At 42.5% G+C, this 21,020-nt stretch overlaps 1 protein-coding gene across 1 annotated transcript in view; it reads left to right on the top strand.

Annotated features, from left to right (window-relative positions):
• The window catches only part of TTC34 (tetratricopeptide repeat domain 34), a 62,595-nt gene that overhangs the window by 17,334 nt on the left and 24,241 nt on the right, over positions 1–21,020 (top strand). The window contains exon 5 of the mRNA XM_020975651.2: positions 17,594–17,760. Coding sequence (XP_020831310.1) covers positions 17,594–17,760 — 167 coding nt within the window. The remainder of the gene's footprint in view (positions 1–17,593; positions 17,761–21,020) is intronic.

Raw genomic sequence — 21,020 nt, forward strand, 5'->3', positions numbered from 1 at the left:
TGAGTACTGACCTGTCACCTCTAACCTAAGTTGGGGCCATCTCCAGTCATTCTGATCTGTATCTCACCACTGGACCTAGATGGCTCTGGAGGAGAGAGTGAGGCTGGTGACCTTGCACAGCCCTGCCTCACTTAAATCCACTTCACTTGTAAGTCATGGCATCACCTTCTTGATATCATGGTCCTCTTTAAGAACAAAGGACAAACAACAACAGCTTAAGTTGAGAAACTCCAAATCGTCATTTCTAGACTTAATTTTCTTGAGCTAGGCAATGGGGTTAAGTGACTTGCCCAGAGTCACACAGCTAGTAAGTGTTGTGTGTCTGAGTCCAGATTTGAACTCAGGTCCTCCTGAATCCAGGGCCAGTGTTCTATCCACTGCGCCATCTTGCTGCCCCTAGACATAATTTTCTAGAGCGCAATAGTCATATTATGCACAAACTGTTCTTTGATTAATAATTTTTCCACCATTTCTTTCCTTCAAAACCCTGAAAAATGGGGGCAGCTAGGTGGTGCAGTTGATAGAGCTCTGGCCTTAGAGTCAGGAGGACCTAAGTTCAAATCCAGCCTCAGACATTTGACACTTACTAACTGTGTGACCCTGGGCAAGTCACTTAACCCTGATTGCCTCACCAAAAAGCAAAAAAAAAATTAAAAATAAAAAAAGTTCTATATTAGTCATGTCAAAAAAAAAAACCCTGAAAAATGGTCATTTGCAAATGTCCACAATGCACTGACCTTCAGTTGGCCCTTGTATCTTTGAAGTGGCATGCTTTCAGTAAGACCCTCTCTGATGACCTCATGCTCAAGCATCTATTTGAGGCCAAGGGCCTGTGTCATACTCACCATCACCTCCAGTCTCTGGCTTCCAGCTCAGCTGAAACTTTGGTGAAGGTCCTGCAATGATTTTTTTTTTTTAGAGAGTTGTCCGGAGGTAGACCAGAGCTTAGGAATGTAACCTCAGGTGTCACAGAGAATGTAAACTACCTTAAGTAAACAGCATAAGAAGCTCCCACCATCCCATGGGAACACTTGCAGATGACCCCAGGCCATCTCTGGAACTATGCCTCCTTTGTTATATTTCTACATAATACCTGACCTGGCCTAGGGTTGCTGTGGGGATCCATCCCATAGTTCTGTTCTCCCACTGCCAAGGACTGGGTCTTGTGAGTAAACTCCCCCAAACAACCCAATTAATCTAACAAAACATAATAAACCTGAATTTGGTACCAAGTTCGCTTGGACCCCTCTTTCTTTGGTATTTTAGTATTCTCTTGGAGGCTCTGCAGCCTTACAGTTGACATATTAGGACACAGCAGTCCCCTTACATTTGGCTGTACAACTGACTTAGCTGTCAGGATCGTCTGCCCCTCTGCAAATCTCATGGCTTTATAATAGTCAGAACTCTCACCCTGAAATCAGCAGGCTCCTCCTTTGCTCTGTTTCCTCTGGTTCTCAGCTCTGAAGCCTTTCATCTCTTGGCCCAAGATGGCAGGCTCTCTCCCCTTTGACCAATTAATTTACTTGACTCCACTCCCTAGAAGATTATTTCCTTTATTTTCAAACTCTCCATCTCTCCTCTGGGCCATTCAAGGTCTAAGTAGAATGAAGTCTGAAGATAGGTTTTGGCTCCATACTTCCATGTTTTGCATATTAAATTGTTTCCCCCCCCCCCATAGAATATAAGCCTCTTGAGAGCAAGGATTTTTTTCCCTTTTTTTGCTTTGTCTCCCCTGCACCTGGAACTGTGCCTTGTATATAATAGGTGCTTAATACATGTGTTTAAATTGCCTTGAGTGTCTCCTCATCACTTCTGAGTCTACTTATTAAATCCACATGCCCAAAATACAGAAGAGCTCACCTGCTGGGCTGATTGGAAAACATCTTACACAGGCTGTACAGCTGAATTTTATTCTCTTGAAAATATTGTCTTTTGTAGAGCAAATGTTATGACAGCAGCTTCACAGGAGAAACAAATGAGATTATGAAAATGAGCAGCACTGTACAGTCTGGTTGTATCCTGCTGTTCAGAGAGATCTCCTCTTCATTCCACCTTCCCGGGCTTTCGCTTTTGCTCCTGGCCAAACTGGCTCGGTGTCTTACATGAGGAGCTTGGCATTTCTTCTCCTTCTCTCCCTGCTGCCATCACCAGGTCCCGAAGGCTGTCTTCTCCCCTCTGCATCTTAGAATCACCACCCAAGATACCAGCACCCAGCTGTTATCCCTATTTCCCCAATCCTTTATGGGGGCCTTCCACCCTGCTGAAATTCTTTTGCATTTAATTAACTATTTACACATTTTAGCACTCCCCTTTGGACATATCTGAAAGTTTCCTTCTCATCTCATTCCTGCTATACTTCTTTTGATTTTTGTAACATGTGGCCTGTAAAGCCATGCTGCTATCTGACAGAGAAAAAAGCTGAGGAATACAGAAGTTAAGTGACTTGTCCAAGACCACACCACTAGCAAGGGTCTGAAGCCAGATTTAAAAAAAAAACAGACTAAATAAACAGGTCAATAGACTCCCCAGTCAGTCCATAGACCCTGAATATAAAATGAGACAGATTTTTATGTATTAAAAACAACTAATCAAATAAGACCAATTAATTAAGAGAAAGCAATTAACAAGATATAAACCAGGATACAAAAGTAGGTAATCTGATTTCTATTGGAGGAAAGATGAGGGGCTTTCCAATCTGGGAAGAGAGAAGAATGAGTTTCAGTTGAGTGAGGAGTGGGGCAAGTAGGTTTCAGGGTCTTTCTTTTCCCAGAATCAAGAGCTGCTGACTAATTGTATCCGCTGACGTTTATGAAACAATAGATGGCTTATACCATCTAGATTTTCACAGATGATTTGCAGAAAAAAACAAGATGGAAGATAATACATGTGGCAGAACAAGATGGAGTCAGTGTTCATGAGCTAGAATCCGATTGGTTCTCTCCATTCCCACACCTAACCTGATCGGCTTTGGGACCTGAACCTCTAGAAAGGGTCCTTAAACTTTCCGACAAATTTCAGCAGCCCAGATCCCAGGCATTCACCTGAGGTATCCATTCCACACCATCCCAGTATAATACTTTCAACTGTCCTTTCTTTGTGCCTTTCTCCCCACCCTTACAGACCCAGTGCTTTATTCTCTGGCTACTTGCCACTCCTTAATCCCATCAAGATCTTTTCACTGGCCCATTTTCCCTTTCTCTGTATAAAAGTTTCATTCTCAACCCCATTAAGCACAGACTCACCAGGAATCTTACCTACCCAATGGGTGTCTTAATAAACTACTTGGACTGAAAGAAGGCTTAAGTGGTCAAATTCTTTTGAGGCAGACCCCCATGTACACTTGCATTTTGGGGTTCCTAGCACCCCTAGACTGCAACAAACCAATTCTATTTTGTAACTGGTTCTCACTCCATTTCATCAAAACCCAGAACTTTCTAACTCTAATTCTACCATTCTATTTCAATTTTTGCATTGTGTGGTTTCAAAAAATAAACAAGAAATAAAACATTGTAAAAAAAAATTTTGAAGAAATAAAACATGTCTAGAACTGTTGAGTACCATTTCTTAGAGGCAGCCTGGGATAGTGGAAGGATCAGTAGATTTGGAATCATAAGAACTGGGTTTGAATTTGACCAAGTCCTTTATCACCAGAAGGTCCAAGAAGCCTCAATTGATGCTTAAATTTGGTTGATCCTTTGAGGTTAAATTCCAGGCTTTATGCTGGGGTCTTTCTAACTATAAAAGTTTGTAATATATTATGTCTGCTGACATTTCTGACTTTAAACCAATGATGTCTTTCATTTAATTATAATTATTTCATCATATACTCATAGTCAACACAATATGTTAACACTCTTCCAAAAGTAGATGATGCTTTGACTTCTTGTTGAAGTTAAAGGGTTTAGGGGTGCTGGGACCACAAAATCACAACACACTTGTCCTGACCAAAAGAATTCAACCCAAGCCTTCTTTCAGCCAAAGATATGGCTTATTAGAACATCCGCCATATTGGCCAGACTCTTAATGACTCTGAACATTAGTGATCATCCACCATATTGGTCAGAATCTTAAGGACTCTGAACATTAGTGAGCTATTGGCTAGATTTTAAGAATCTGATCACCTTAATGCAGACAAGATGGACTTTGTATACAGAAAGACTGTGGGAAGGATCTAGGAGTGGCCAAGCAGTCTTCAGGGGATTGTGAGGTAATAGAATGCCAGGAACCTGGACCATGTGGCCAAAGGAGAATGGAGCCTAGCTAGGATTAAGGGTGGGAAGTGGCCAGGGGCCCCAGGGAGGTAAGATAATGGAGGGCTAGGCTAGGTTAAAGTTAATGGAGAATTGGGAGATAGGGCATAGCCACAATGAAAGGTCATGGTGGGATTGTAGCCTCAGGTGAACGCCAGAGATTTGTCCATGTGGGAAAGTCCAGGGTTTTTCCTTTTTGGGGTCCAGATCCTATCCTCATTATTCCCATAGGACAGTCAAGTCAGCAAGCATTTATTAAGCACTTACTATGTTCCAGGAACCTTTTTTGAATCATGGGATTTAGCTGTGGAAGGTAGATCCATGGTCATCTAGACATGGGAAGATTGCTTTGTTCATTAGGTCTGTTTCCATCTTCAGTCTCCATCTTGCCTTAGTGTCATACCAAGAAGCTGGTGTCTCCACCATTCTCCTTTGGAGAATATTCATATCTCAGAGTTGGAAGGGACCTCAGTGTTGGTTCATTTTGCAGTACTAGTTTAGGTGTTTGTTTATATTCTTCATTATAAGGGATAATAGGTCTCAACAGAGAAAGGGACTTCAGAGGCCACTGAATCCAATGCCTTCATTTTACAGATAGGGAAACTGAGGCCCAGGGAAGTTAAGTGACATGCTCAAGGTCACAGAAGTAGGATTTGAGTCCACTTCTTGAGTTGGGTCTTCTGACCCAAATCTATACATATAAAATCTTTTGGGGCTTCTAGGGGAGAGATTCTCCATAATTTTTAAGAGTATGAAGTAATCCTGAGAACAGTAATTTTGAGAATTGTTCACCTACAGGGAAGAGTTTGTTTTGTTTAATTTTTCCTTGATCCTAGCTCTCCACAATCTGGTCCCAAACTAAATCTCATAGTACCACAGAACCTTAGGATTGGGAAGAGACCTTAGAAGATTCTAGAGCAACCTGTATGTAAACAGAAATCCCCTCTACAACGCTTCCCAAAAGTGGCCACCTAACTGCCACTTGAAGATCCCCAGGGATGGGGAACTCACTGCTTCCTGAGGCGTCCCCATCTACTCTGTTTTTTCTTTCTATCAACTCCAAATCTCCCTCTCTGAAATGCTCTGCTTTGCTGTTGATTATGCCTTCTGCGACCAAACAAACAAGGCTAATATAGTTCAACATAAATGTCTTTCAGACACTCAAAGGCAGCTGTCAGGCCCCTCTCCTCACAAAGTCCTTTCTGTAGGCTGGACATCCCAGTTCATTTCTGCAATTTTCTTTTATGTAAAGGAGTGTGGTATGGTAGGGATTAAATTTTGGCATTGGAGTCAGGAAGTTTGGAATTCAAATTCTGCCACAGACATTTGCTAGCTGGGTGACTTTAGGTAAATCACTTAACCTTTATGGACTTCAATTTCCTCATCTGTAAAAAGGGGAGAATAATAACACCTCCCTCAAAGGGAGATTGTAAGATCAAATGGGATAAGTATGTAAGGTGCTTTGAAAGCCTTGGAGTTCTGTATCGATGGCCATAGGGATAGTGGTAGTAGCTGTCTATCCTCGTCAATCCCCTTAGGAAACACTACTGTGAGAATTTTAGATTCAGGTCAGTAGATTTTTATTAAGTTCCTACTGTATAAGGCACTGAGGATCCAAAGACAAAACTAAACAGTCCCTGCCCACACTAGGCTTCCTTTCTACCAGGTGTGTGCCTGTGGCATGGTAGGGGGAGGGGAAGCCAAAATCCAACTCATGCACAGATCAGGAAATGCTTCTGAAAACGGCGAGCATCTAAGCTGAGCCTTGAAGTAGGCTTCCAAAAGAAAGACATGGGGAGCCAATGCATTCCAGGATTGGAGGTGAGGGCAGCCTTTGAAAGAGCACAGAGGAACAAGATAGGGAGCACTTTGGCTAAAAGCAAGAGTGTGTGAAGAGGGCATGAAATAAATTTGAAAATCTCAGCTGGAGCCAGACTTCGAAGGGCTTTAAATGTCAGACTGATGAGCTTGTATTTTTCCCTGGAGATGAGAGGGAATCTTTGAAGATTCTTGAGTACGACAGTGATGTGCTCAGATTTGTTCTCTAAATATATGTATATGTATATATCCTACATGTATGTGTGTGTGTGTGTGTGTGTTTAAGTAGCTATATGTGGTGATAACTTAGAGAGAGGGGAGAAGTGGAAGCAGGAGGACCAAGTAGGAGTCTCCTGTAATAGTCTGGGGGCTTGGGGATGAAGCCCTGCATCAAGATGGCAGCTATGTGAGTGAATTAATTAGTGAATCAATCAATTAACAAATTAGAAAAACACTTACTATATTCCAGGCACCAGGGACATGAGTCCTGAGAATGCCAGTCCCTTGCATTTTAATATGTACTGGAGCAGATCTCACAGGTCGCCTGGGCTGTCATTGCTGTTTTTCTATCTCCAGGTCTTAGACCCCTCTCCTATTCTCCCCTCCCTTCCCCCCCCCCACCCAAATTCTGGCTAACTACTCCTCCTCGCCAGCTCTGTCATGGCCCAATGATGTTGTTCATCTCAGTTGGTGGCTTCTCTTTTTTTCTGTCCTTTCCCTTCTCTTGGGTTTCAATTGGCTCTGCCTCTACCCTGTTACTTCACTCTAAGCGTTCGCCTTTCCTTCCTAGTTTTAACCTCTAGGCATAGGTTCCCAAAGTGGGCAATACCTCCCCCTGTAGGGTGCTGGAATGATCCAGGAGCGTGATAGTTGCAATTGCGGGGCGTTGAATAAAAATAAGGGAGCATAAGGAAAGAAGAGGAGAAGAAAATTTTGAAACAGTTGTACATGTTTAATCTGTTGTATAACAGCATTAAAGTCATAGTGATTACATTATTTTCCAAATAAACACACAAAATGCAAGTTGTAACCAATCAGTGGTCAAGTCTGCCAACAGGTTTGAACAAGCAAATGTTGGCAGGTGAGCCTGTCATGCATTATAGGGAAGTCCAGCATGCATTGGCAGGAACATGTGCATGTAACGACTTGTTTACAATATAATACTATATGGTTACATGACACAATATTGTGTCATCAGAATTTCAATACAGGAAAAACCCCACAAATTTACAATAAATTATTCAATTTAAGATGTGTCATTTTATATATATATATATATATATATGTATATATATATATATATATATATATATGTGTGTGTGTGTGTGTGTGTATATATATGTATTATATATATATATATATATATAGTATTTTTCAAAATGATGCAAATTTAAAAAATCTTAAAGGGTTAAAGAAAGTAGATTTCCAGAGGGGCACTGAGTAATTTTTTTTTAAAGGGGGCAGTAAGCCAAATAAGTTTGGGAGCCTCTGCTCTAGAGTTAAGAAGTATTTGTCACATCACAGCCTTCTAGGCACTGGCCTGTACTTTCCAGACTTCATTCTCTTCCCTTTTTTGGAAAATCAGGACAACATCTGACCCTTTCTCTTCCTTCTGTGCCTCTTTCTTTCTCCACAGTCTTTCAAATATTGCTGACAGTGGTTCAGCGATTGCATTCAGACACTTCCATTAAAGTCAGTTTTTGAATTCCATACCTGCTGGATGTGAGACCCTCCATCCTTTGTCATTTTGTGGGTAGTACTTCTGGCCAGTTTTTAGTGATGTACTAATATATGTTTAACAACCACCTCTCCAGAGTAAAAAATGTGTGCACAATACACTTTTAAGTTACATGCATTGTTAATATTTTCTCAATCTCTTCTTTAAGTCTAAGCAATCATTGAAACAATAAATAAAGCCCTGGTTCATAACCTTTGATGTTTTTTGAGGTATAAATGTTCACATGAAAAAAATTAACAATAGCTTGTCTCCAACACACTCTTGCCAGCCAGTGTAGCAAAGTCACTTTTAGTTGCCTTATAAGGGGCTCCTGGGTATGGTTTTATTTATAAAGAGAAGTCTTCCAATCTTTTTTTCCCCCTAAAGACAAGATCTTAGACTGCTTGCTCAGCCTCCTCTGGCAATTAGCAGCTTCCTGTCAAACATTAGATGAGCCATTATCTGCCTGAAAGCAATTATCAGACACTTTACACTATCATTTCATCTTATTTTGTTTTCTAGTGGTTTTGAAGCTCCCGTAGAATGTGGCATTATTTCCATGTTCTCCCCAGGCTGGAGACCCCTCCGGCTTGTGAATGACCTTCCTGAAGGTCAGTGCTCAGCATGGGGCATAGGATGCCAGATGTGTTTCTGACCCAGGCAGAGAACAGCTGAAAGTAGCCTTCTCTCCTTGTATTTCTCCTTTCCTATGTCTTCTTCTTCTCCTCCCAAAGGAAGCGGTCGGCTCAGGGAGTGCTAAGACCCCTCTTCCCTTGAAAACTCTGTGATTCTAGAAGGAGAGCCCTCCCTTCCGTCCCGGCCACTCTCCGTGCTCCCCAACATGGCTGCTATCTTCCTACCTCTGCAGCCTAACCCACTTTTTCTCTCCCACCTGTCTGCATCTTCTCAGTTATTTTTTAAGTCCTAGAACAATGGTCATCTCTCCTACAAAACCTTCCCCAGCCACAAGGACTGAAGCTGTCACTAGAAGGTCCTCAGGGGCCATCTAGTACAACCCATCCCTGAAAAACAATCAAGTCAAATAAACCCTTCCAGCTCTTGCTTGAAGACTGCCGGAGGAGGGAAACTCACTGCCGTCTGGCACAACCCATCCCATGTTAGGGATAGATTTAATTACAAGGTTTTTCATGATGTCAAGGTTATATTCGCCTCTTTGTAACTTCCATCTAGTATTCCTGGTTCTGCCTTCTGGGACAAAGAAGGACAAGGCTGATTCTTCTTCCACATCACAGCCCTGGAAAAGATGGGAGTCAGTTATCTCTTCCCACTTCTCACACCACCACCACCACTTCCTCTTCTCCAGGCTAGGCATTTCTTGATATGGCGTGATTTCATGGCCCCTCTTCATCTTGGTTGCTTTCTTCTCTTCTGCTCCTCCTCCTGTCCTCTCTGCCTCTCCCTTTCCCTCCCCCTCTTTCTCCTCTCTCCTCTTCTGCCCTCAAAGGTAAGCATTCCCAGGTCCTCTAACCAATCTTAATATGTCATGATTTCATGGCCCATTAGCACCCTGACTGCCCTCTCCCCTCCTCTCCTCTCTTCTCCTCTCTCCTCTTCCCTCTCCTCTTCTCCCCTCCCCTCCTCTCCTCTCCTCTCCTTGTCTCTTCTTTCTCTCCTTTTTCCTCCTTTCTCTTCCTCTCCCCTCTCATCTTCTATTCTCAGAGCTAAGCATTCCCCAGCTCCTTCAACCAATCATAACACAGCATATTCTCCCCTATCATCCTGGCTGTCCTCCTCCCTCCAGCTAAGCAGTGACCCTCCCAACAATGTGGTATAATACTCTAGCCATGACCTCACTGGGGCAGAGTATAGCAGTAGGCAGAGCACCAGTCCTGGAGTCCTTAGGTTCAGATTCAACCTCAGGCACACACTAGCTAAAGCTCTCTGGGCCTCGTTTCTCTCCTCTGTAAAGCAAGGGAATTGGGCTTGACGGTGTCTAAGGCCTCTTCCGTCCCTTCATTGATGACCCTGTGATTCCATGAGCTCTAGTACAGTCCTTTGCATACAGGCAAGGCAAAAGCACTAGAGAGGTTTTGTTTTCACATCTGTGGTGAACCCAGCCTAATGCCTGGTACTGAGGAGTCACCTGAACGTGTTTGTTAACGTGAATTAATCTGTTGAAGGATTTAAAGAGCTTTCATTTACTGAGTAGGCATTTTTCTGCCCTGACTAGTGCAATGTATGTCCACAGTATTGTTGTTTAGCTGTTTCTGTTGTGTCTGACACTTCCTGACCCCAATTAGGTCTTGTCAAGTTCGTTTGCCATTTCCTCCTCCATCTCATTTTACAGATGAAGCAACTGAGGCCAACAGGGTTAAATGACTTGACTAGGGTCACACAGCTAGTCTGAGGCTGGATTTGAACTCAGGTCTTCCCAATTCCAGGCCTGGCACTCTATCCACTGCACCACCTAGCGGCCCCTCGACACTAAGGAGGGTGTAAAGGATGGTATAGAGGCCTTGTCTCCATGCCTTTGCCCAAGCTGTCCCCATAGGGAGAATGCCCTCTCTCCTTCCCACCTCCTCTAACTGCCTTCAAGTCTCAGCCCAGGTGTGCCTTTGTCCACAAGGCCCCTGTTGCTGACCCTTCTTCTCCACATAATTTACATGGCTTATAGGCAGCATACATTTTGTATTCATTTTCTTAGCAGTATAGATTTGGAGTCTTAACTGGGGGGTCCACAGATCCCCATGGGTAGATTTCAGTGGGATAATGAAGTTACACAGGAAAAAACAATTACATCTTTATCTTCATTACCCTACTGGCAAAACTAGCACTTCCTTTAATTACAGTATAAATAGGCAATCAGTCATGATTCCAAGAAGGGTCCTTAGGTTTCACCCCACCAAAGGGGTCCAGCATGCAGAAAAGGTAAAGACCCTATGGTATGGGTGTTGTTTCCACCCAAAGGACTCCATTGCTCTTGAGAGGAAAGGTCTTTGTGTCTCCAGGGCCAAGTACATGCACCTGGTTGGTGCTTAATAAATACTTACTGAAGATAAAGACCCCTTCCTCCCACTGAGAGTGCAGGGTGTTGGAAATCTGGCTGCTGGAGAGAGGCAGGAGGCAAGAAGACAGGCTGGATGCAGACCCATTAGCATGCCAGCCAGCTTCCCCACAGTCATCCATGGCAGACTCAGCTCTCTTTTTGTAAATGGCCTTGTAGCTTGTTATCTGTGCTCTGCAGAGATTAGAGATCTGCCTGTCAAGGCCAATTCCAAAGGCCTTCACTAACGGAGACCAAATTGCTGGGCCCCTCCAAAGCAGGGGCTGCTTTTCAGATGTTTTCAAGGTCTGACGTCTCCTTTGGGTATCCTAACTGCAGCAAATACTGGCATTTTAAGGCCAGCCTCAGAACTCTGAGACTCTATTTCCCCTGTGTGTGTTGTCATTATTAATTAGAGGGAGAAAGGGGAGACAGAAACAGACTATTAATAGCCAGAATTTCTGTGGTGTTTTCAGGTTGGTAAAGAGCTGTACATACGTAACAACCTTGTGAGGCAGATATTAAAGAAACTATTGGCCCTGTTTACAGATGAATAAACTGAGGTTGGTAGAAATAAAGCAACCCCCCAGGGTCATACAGCTAGGAAGATTTGTTATCCAAGACTTCCTGAATCAAAGCCCTGCCCTATGTCTATTGAGGCATGCCAGGCCCAGCTCTCTGAGCTGCTAGGTTCCACACTTGGAAGCAAAGAATGCTATGAATGTGCCTTAATCACCAAGATGATTCTCAACCAGGATTAATAAGGCTCAGTCAAAGATTGGTCCTGGTGACCATGACAGTCTCCTCTTAAGGGGAGCTGAAGGTGGTGGAATCAATGCATTGAAACCACTGCTATAAGAATAGCCCTGGTGGTCATCAGGTCATCATTAGTCTCCCCTTAAGAGGGACTGTGAGCTTATAGAATCTACCCATGTAAAAGTCTTGGCTATAATATTTTTGAGGTTAGTGTGTGCATGTCAAAAAGTAAGATCTTTCCAACAACTTGTTTTTTTTCCCTGCACCTGTGTACCCCCCAAAATCCTGTGTACCCCAATCCCTGACATGCAGTTAGGCCAGCTCCAGGTGGCCACCCAAAATCAGTGTATACATATTCCACTTCCTGAAAAGCACTTGGCACCCGCCCTCTCTTCCTGCAGAAGCATCATGCTCCCATTGGAGTACAATGTCCCAGCTCAAGGGACCCATGTCTCCGTCCTCCCCAACATAGCAGAAACCTTAATTGAGTTTGAGTTGTATGTGTCTCTGAGTTGTATGCTGGGTCCCCTTCTCCCTCTCTTACCTGTTGTTTGCCAATAAAACTTGGTACTGAACTGATTCTCATTGGTTTACCTATTATTCTTGACACCCAAACTCATTAACAAGTTGTTTTCCGATAATCCCTGGAGGGCCCACAAGCCTTCCCTTAAAACTTGGACCTAGGATATGGACTTAACCTGTTCATGGCTAGCGGAGAATGGCACTGTGAGTCCGGGTGTAGAGAGCAAGGGTCAATAGGTGATCCCTACATCCTCCCTAGAGGGATTCCCTTAAGCCAGAGAACTATCATTAAACATAGGCCGCTAAATGGAGCCATAGTGGATAGAGTAACAGGCCTGAAGTCAAAGACTCATCTTCCTAAGTTCAAATCCAACCTCAGACATTTACTAGCTGTGTGACTCTGGCCAAGTCACTTTACCTTGTTTGCTTCAGTTTTCTCATCTGTCATATGAGCTGGAGAAGGAAATGGCAAACTACTCCAGTTATCTTTGCAAAGAAAATCCCAATTGGGGTCACAAAGAGTCAGACACAACAGAAAAAAATATTGTTGTTATTATTATATCCCTTGACTCAGAAATCCTACTGTCTAGGTGTAGATACACCAAGGAGATCAAAGACAGAAAGAAGGCCCCTACATCTACCAAAATATTCATAATAGCACTTTTCCTGAAAAAAAAAAAACTAGAGATAAGTGGATGTCCACAGAATTGAGAATGGCTAAACAAACTGTGTATATTCATCATTCCATGAGAAATGATGGATATTAAGAACACAGAGAAGTGTTAGAAAATTTACATTAGCTGATGCAGAGAGAAATAAGAAAGACAAAGAAAACAATATATACAGTGACTATGACAATGGAAATCCCAATAACAATAACAAAGAGGTAAAAATACCCACTGAGCATGAACATTGACATTGTGATGGCCAAGCTTTTTCCCAAAGAAGAGAGGACAAAATGCATGCATCCTCTCTCTTTCTTGCAGAGGTTGGGGACTACACGTGCACAATACAGGTACCATCAGACTTGGGTGATGTGTCAGGTTAATTTTATTGAGACACATTTTCTCTTTCTTATACTTGGTTGGTAAAAAATTCTTCTCTGGGTAGGGGACAGGGGAGAGAGGGATTTGAAATGAAGGTGATATAAAAACAAAGCCAAAAATCAATAATAATTTAAAATGAATACATAAAAAATGTCTTTGCCAGGGTGCATAGTGAACACGATCAAGGGGAATGCTTACAGCACAATTCATTAACTTAGAACCCTCTAATTTGTTTCTAGTAATAAAGCTGGGTGAAAGTTTACTTTGTTTGCTGTCTTGGAGGCAAAAGTTTTACCAAATATTTCACTAATGCCAATAATTTCAGTGGAAATCTCTAACCTATTTAACAGATGCATTTTTCCAGAGCTTTAAAACAATTTACTTACTTGCATGTGAACACTGGCTATTCTAATTACAAAACATTTTTATTCATCAAAGCAGGTAAGAACTTTACTAGGTAACTTTATGGTCCAAGTTTGTAATTTTTGGCTTCAATACCTTAGAACTGCATTTTTAAACATGTGTGTATGTGTTTGTGTGTGTGTGTGTGTGTGTGTGTGTGTGATTGTATAATACAATTTATTCTTGTTACCATTTCAAATTAGCCATTCTCTCAAGTAAGTAACATGCTTTGCCTTTGAATAGTCCATCATCCCTGCAGCCTGCTCATCCTGGAATGTTCCTCTGTGAGGCCCACCCACCCGCTTCTCCCATTAGTGAGTTCCTCCTGAAGCCCCCATTTCATGGAGGGGTCCAAGGAAGTCTGGCTCAATTCCCCTCTCAGTCATGTTTCTGAATTTCTGGAATTCAAAACCATGCCCTACCTTCCTTCCTCCCTCCCTCCCCTTCTTTTCCTTTCCTACCAACTTTTTCCTTCCTTCCTTCCTTCCTTCCTTCCTCTTCCTTCCTTCCTTCCTTCCTTCTTTCCTCTCTCCCTCCCTCCTTCTTCCCTCCTTTCCTTCATTCCTCTCACTCTTCCTTATCCCTTCCCTTTCTTCATCCCTCCTCTTTCTTTCTTTCTTTCTTCCTTCTTTCCTTCCTTCCTTCCTTCCTTCCCTCCTTCTTTCCTCTCTCCCTCCCTCCTTCTTCTTCCCTCCTTTCCTTCATTCCCCTCACTCTTCCTTATCCCTTCCCTTTATTCATCCCTCCTCTTCCTTCCTTCCCTCCTTCCTTCCTTCCTTCCTTCCTTCCTTCCTTCCTTCCTTCCTTCCTTCCTTCCCTCCTTCCTTCCTTCCTTCCTTATTTCCTTCCTTTCTGCCTGCCAGATTAACTGCAATCATGCCTGATGCCTTCTGTGAATTAAACTAAAAAAAAAGACGGTGATAACCTACATAATGGACGGTGTGTCAGTCTTCACTAGTAGTAATGGAACTTGGAGGAGGTTTCTGATGTAACCCACTATCCCAGGCTTTGGGTTTAAAGAGATTGGCTCCTATCTTGTAGATAGCCCCTAAATTATATGCCTGTGGCTTGTTTTTACCCCCACTCATAGGTCATCCTGGGAAATCTCGACTATAGCTTATATTAGATGTAAGTAACAAGATCTCCAGTTCCCATACAAGCACTGAAAACTATAATGGATGTCAAACATAGGTGTGCATGTAAATTGTGCTTGTTATGCCCAGGTGCATGCTAATGCCTTCAAAAAGAGGGTAGCTTTGTGCATTAATTAGTTAATTACTTTCATTTTGATGCATAAATTGCTGCTTTATATAAATTATGCTTAAAATTTAGTTAACTGTTTGTTTCTTTAGCTTGGTGAATAAAAACAGTATTCTTCAGGACTGTGTATTTAATAAAGGTTCGCCTTTAGAAAGTAATTTACTATAATTCCCTGGGTGCACACCAAAAGTATGGAAAACACATACAGAAATCAAAGTAGCTCAGAAATAGCCCATATGATTCCTCTTCTTCCCCCAGTGAATTCTACCTTCTCCCCAGGGACCATGCAATCTTCCAAACTCATAGCAACCATCTCATCATCTGGACTCCCATCATAAGTTAAATTAACTCAGGGTTGCGTCTGATTGATTTTTCATAGGGAACAAGAGATAAAGTCAGGGAGAACCTGGGTTTAAATGCTACTTCAGATAAGTACTAGCTAGGTGACCCTGGGCAATTCATTTAACCTCTCTGCACCTCAGTTTCCTCATCTGCAAAATGAAGGTCTTGGACTCATGGCCTCTAAGGTTCCTTCCTACCCTTAATCAATGATCCTATGATCTCATAGCAGAGGCAGGGAGATACTAGTTGTTCGTAGGACAGTTTCCAGCTGAATATAATAAGGAAAAAATAATTCTGGGGTATGGGAAATTTGTGGAAAAGGTCAGGACAAGGGTGTTGGGAGAGGAGATGAAGCCCAGAGATGGTCTGCTACAAATGTGTCCTATGGGTCTCAGAACCACAGAATTCAAGATTTAAAGATTATCATAGGTGAGTAAGGGGGGCATGGTGGATGGAGCACCAGGCCTGGAGCCAGGAACACTCATCTTCCTGAGTTCAAATCTGGCCTCAAACACTTACTAGCTGTGTGACCTTGGGCAAGTCACTTCACCTTGTTTGCCTCAGTTTTCATATCTGTAAATGAGCTGGAGAAGGAAATGGTCAACCACTCCAGTATCTTTGCCAAGAAAACCCCAAATGGGGTCACAGAGAGTCAGACATGACTGAAAAATGACTGAACAAAAAATTAGCCAATGAGGCCATAGACAAATAGGAATTCTCATTTCTGGAAATAGAGTCAGGTGGTATGGAGAAATAGAGAAGTGGGCTGGCCATTATGAAGATCAGTCTCAAACTCAAATAGGAACAAGGCTCACTAAAGTGTACATAAAAATCCCTCTGTGTATATTAACTTAGTTTTAAAATCTTATCTATATTTTGTTGGATTTTTATCTATTTTGTTAAATATTTCCCATTTATATTTTAATCTGGTTCAGGGGACACTTGAGAGTATTGTGGATGGTGTATCTGACACATCCAATTATGAATACCAATAAAATGTAAGCTCCTTGAGGGCAGGAATTGACTTTGCTTTTGTATCTGTATCCCTACCACAGGGTTTCGCATAGAGTAGGTACTTTATAAATACTCATTAGTTTGTTAATGGGTTGATGAAGGGTGATGTGGGTCCCTTTGGTAGAGGAAGAAGTAGTCTAGAGAAGACTGAGGCTTCATTTCTGTTCTTTCTCATACTTACCTGGCTTATCCCTCCCTCCATATCTTTGCTGATGTTCTGTCTGGATAGGTACCTTCCCTGCCTACTCTCTCCAACAATTCATGTCCTCCCTGTGGTGGACAGAATGCTAGACTTGGAGTCAGGAAGCTGAAGAGAGGGCTCAGGAAGGATAGGATGGGCTGCCACGTTGAAAGAGGGACTAGCTTTGTTCTGTTTGGCCCCAGAGGGAAGAGCTAGGACTTAACAGAACAGAACAAGTTTCCTAACCATTAGAGTGCTCCCAAAGTGAAATGGGCTGTCTCATTGGAAAACTTCAAGCAAAGGTTAGCAGAGTTCCCTTCCCCATCTAGACCTACGAATCCATAATTCTCTTAGTAGGCATTGGATCAACTCTGGCCTGTTTTTTGTTCCCTTATTTTTAAATTCTGAATTTTGCAAACACCAAATAAACAGAGCATTTAGAACAGAAGGAAAGCCTCTTACACAAGACAAGAAATCTCTATTCTGTAGAGCTTGATTTTATTTTAAAGTATTGAATAAATTCATCATGTAATTTTCAAAGCTCTCCTGTCTGTGATTCCTTTTTGGCCTTCCTTTTGTTCTCTTTCTTTTCTTGGGGGGGTGGGGCAGTGTGTGAGATAGAAAGGGAAAGGTGGCCTATTTTTAACATCTCTTTCTCTCTAACTGTGACCCTCTTGAAACAGAAAAAAATCATAAAACTCTCATAGCAAATACACCTAGGTAAACAAAATACATTTCCTTGTTAATTATACCAAAAACGTATCTTCTGTTCTTCTCCCTGAATCATCCCTCTCTTTCAGGAGGCAGGTAGCATGTTTTATCATCAGGCTTCTAGAATCATGATTGGTCCTTGTGCTGATCAAAGTTCTTAAATCTATTTTGTTGTTATTGTATAAATTGGTCTCCTGATTCTGCTCATTCTATTCTGCATCAGTTCATACAATTCTTCCCAAACTTCTCCAAAACTTCACCTTCATAATTTCTTTTTATTCTATTTTATTTTATTTTCTTAGGCAATTGAGGTTAAGTGACTTGCCCAGGGTCACAGAGCTAGTAAATGTGAAGTGTTTGGTCTGAGGCCGGATTTGAACTCACGTCCTCCTGACTGCAGGGCTGGTGCTCTATCCACTGTGTGACCTACCTACCCCCACAATTTCTTATAACACTATAATATTCTGTTCTATTGCATTCATATATAGTAATTTGTTCAGCCACTTCCCATTGATGGACAGTTTCCAGTGCATAGTGTAGTCTAATCTGTCTTTCTCTTCTCTTCTCCAGGAAGCCAGGCCAGGGAATCCCTCCTGGCCAGGGCCCGATGCTATGGCCACCTAGGCCAGAAGAAAACAGCCATTTATGACTTCAACACTATTCTCAGGACTGACCCTACCAATGTGCAGGCTCTATGTGGTCGGGCATTTATGCATCTGGTTCTGAATCAGCAGAAGGTATGACTATCCGTGGGGAAGTAAGGAGCTTTGGGTGGCAGGCAGCTAGGGAAAGACCTACAAAGATAACTTCTTCATTCCTTGGATAATTAGGATCAAAGTTCTTTGGACTGGGCAGGATGTACCCTAAAGCTTGGCCTTCTCTGACCAAAGATCAAAATGGGCTGTTTAAATTTATGGAAGACTTCAACCTCTAAAAAAATTTACTAAAAATTTGAATACAAACCAGATTGTCATAATTGAGTCCTGTTTTCCTAATGGTTCATATTCTGGCATCAGAGCTGTTTGAGCCTTTATTTCCTCCCCACCAAGCAATTAATGGTCTGTGAACAAATAGCTTAAATACATGAGGGAAGCTCCTCATTTTGAAGACACCGTTCAGTGAATAGATTGATTATAGTTTTTTAGAGCAGAAAAGGACCTCAGAGATCATAGGATCATAGGGGACTTAGATGCAACCAGTGTCCCAATATTTCAGGTTGTCCTATCTCAAGGGCAGCCCCCCCATTCAGATTTCTTTGATTTATTTTGCCCTCACACAGAAGTACCTCTGGGAAATTTCCAAAAACTGCTTAAATAGAGTTTATGTCTTAGTCTCCCCAGAAATGAATAAAAAGATCTTTGGAATTTTGGAAAATTTTAACTGATGAACAAAATGTGTTTTACCTATTGTAAGATCAGTCCTCAATTATCTACAGAAATGGGGCCACAAAGAGCATAGAGGCTGTAATCTACCAATGGAAAGAAGGAAGGAAGGAAGGAAGGAAAGAAGGAAGGAAGGAAGGAAGGAAGGAAGGAAGGAAGGAAGGAGAAGGAAGGAAGGAAGGAAGGAAGGAAGGAAGGAAGGAAGGAAGGAAGGAAGGAAGGAAGGAAGGAAGGAAGGAAGGAAGGAAGGAAGGAAGGAAGGAAGGAAGGAGGGAAGGAGGGAAGGAAGGAGGGAAGGAGGGAAGGAAGGAGGGAGGGAAGGAGGGAAGGAAGGAGGGAGGGAAGGAGGGAGGGAAGGAAGGAGGGAAGGAGGGAAGGAGGGAAGGAAGGAAGGAGGGAAGGAAGGAAGGAAGGAAGGAAGGAAGGAAGGAAGGAAGGAGGGAAGGAGGGAAGGAGGGAAGGAGGGAAGGAGGGAAGGAGGGGAAGGGAGGAGGGAAGGAGGAAGGAGGGAAGGAAGGAAGGAAGGAAGGAAGGAAGGAAGGAAGGAAGGAAGGAAGGAAGGAGGGAAGGAAGGAAGGAAGGAAGGGAAGGAAGGAGGGAAAGAGGGAAGGAAGGAGGGAAGGAGGGAAGGAAGGAGGGAGGGAAGGAGGGAAGGAGGGAAGGAGGGAAGGAGGGAAGGAGGGAAGGAGGGAAGGAGGAAGGAAGGAAGGAAGGAAAAGGAAGGAAGAAGGAAGGAAGGAAGGAAGGAGGAAGGAAGGAAGGAAGGAAGGAAGGAAGGAAGGAAGGAAGGAAGGAAGGAAGGAAGGAAGGAAGGAAGGAAGGAAGAAGGAAGGAGGGAAGGAAGGAAGAAGGAAGGAAGGAAGGAAGGAAGGAAGGAAGGAAGGAAGGAAGGAAGGAAGGAAGGAAGGAAAGTTGGTTTCTACTCTTGGTGATAAGTTTGGGAATAGGGGAAAGTAGCTAAAAAGAAATCCTCTCCACCTCCTTGCTTCTCTTTGGAAGAAGACCCAAAGTAAAGAGCTGAGAGTTCCCCACTCCCTTCCAAAGAATCATAAAAAGACTCTCATTTGAGCTCACATCTCCTGTTTTGGTTTTCTGTATATTGCAGCTATCACTATCTGTATCCTGTTCCTCCAGTTTGACCATAGGCTCTTTGAGGACAGAGATGATATGTTATTCATCTTCACCTCCCATTTCCATGGGCTCAAGAAGAGATGGGATGAGATGGGATGTCATGTCATGTCATGTCATGTGACATGGCATGACATGATGTGAAGTGATGTGATATTTCAGGGCAGGACAAGACTGGTATCCTACTTCAGGACCATATGGTTTCCTATTTGCACTTCCAACCAACTGCCCTTTTCTGGCAGAAAGAAATATGTTTATCAGCAAAAAAGTCAGTGTGTGTGGCTTCCCAACCTGACTACTCTCTAAATAAAAGCAGGCCCTTCATGCAGCTTTTTTGGTTTCCTGATTCAGTTAGCAGTTGAAGTTCTATGGAAGAGAGGAGGGAAACAATAAAAATAAGGTTAAGAATAGAATATTTAGAACCCTGGTCATCCCTGTGTTTGGCAGGATTATCTGTCTCCTCTCTCCAAGGTAAGTTGCTTTTGTTCCCAAGGTTTTTGGGAAATCTTGTTTTTCATTTCAGGGGTCAAGGCCAGGCATGTGTAAAGCATTTTCTAAGTCTTAAATCACCATATAAAAATTAGCTATTACCATTATTATTGCTATTGTTGCTATTGTTAGGTGAAATAGATGGGATCTTCATTGCAGATACTTAACAGGAGACTACAGATCAGCTAGGTAGCACAATGGATAGAACGTTGGGCCTGGAGTCAGGAAGACTCCAGTTGAACTATGGCCTCTGACGCTGACTAGCTGTGTGACCCTAGGCAAGTCACTTAACCTTGTTTGCCTCAGTTCCCTTATCTTTAAAATGAGCTGGAGAAGGAAATGGCAAACCACACCAGTATCTCTGCCAAGAAAACCCCAAATGTGGACAAAAAGAGTCAGATGAGACTGAAAGCCGGTAATGTAACTATTCTTCACCAGAACAATTAGATCCCCACAACCTCATATGGGACAGAGATCGTTTCTTATATTTCTACCCTCTCCCCATATCACCTAGGGCAGGAATCCTTCCTATAGAAACTCATTATTTAAAGATAATCTTGTTTGGTCAGGAATGCCACAGAATGGATGTTTTATTTAGAGATGGATTACTAGCCATGGCCGAGTAGGAGAAAGCAGGCTCTGACAAATTTGGGAACAAAATACCTAAGTAGGGATGGATGAATGATGGCTGGTTCTGAAGTAGAGACAAGCATGGCATAAAAGGAAAATATCAGTCTTGGCCCCTGAAGCTCTGAATGTTAATCTCTGAGATTACCTCCAATTTACCCAGTATACATCTTATTTGAACATTACATGGTCCATCCCATTACAAAGTGCACTCCTTCAAGGAAGGGATTGACTTTTGCCTCTCTTTGTATCCCTAGTACATAGCACAGTGTCTAATACATAGTAAGAATTTAATAAATGCTTGTCACTGTGTGACTTTGGACAAGTCTGTGTACTTCTCTATGCTTCTATTTTCTTTTCTGTACAGTGAA

This window comes from Phascolarctos cinereus, unplaced genomic scaffold (genome assembly GCF_003287225.1).
Source record: "Phascolarctos cinereus isolate Bilbo 61053 unplaced genomic scaffold, phaCin_HiC Scaffold_726;HRSCAF=1367, whole genome shotgun sequence".
NCBI lineage: Eukaryota > Metazoa > Chordata > Mammalia > Diprotodontia > Phascolarctidae > Phascolarctos > Phascolarctos cinereus.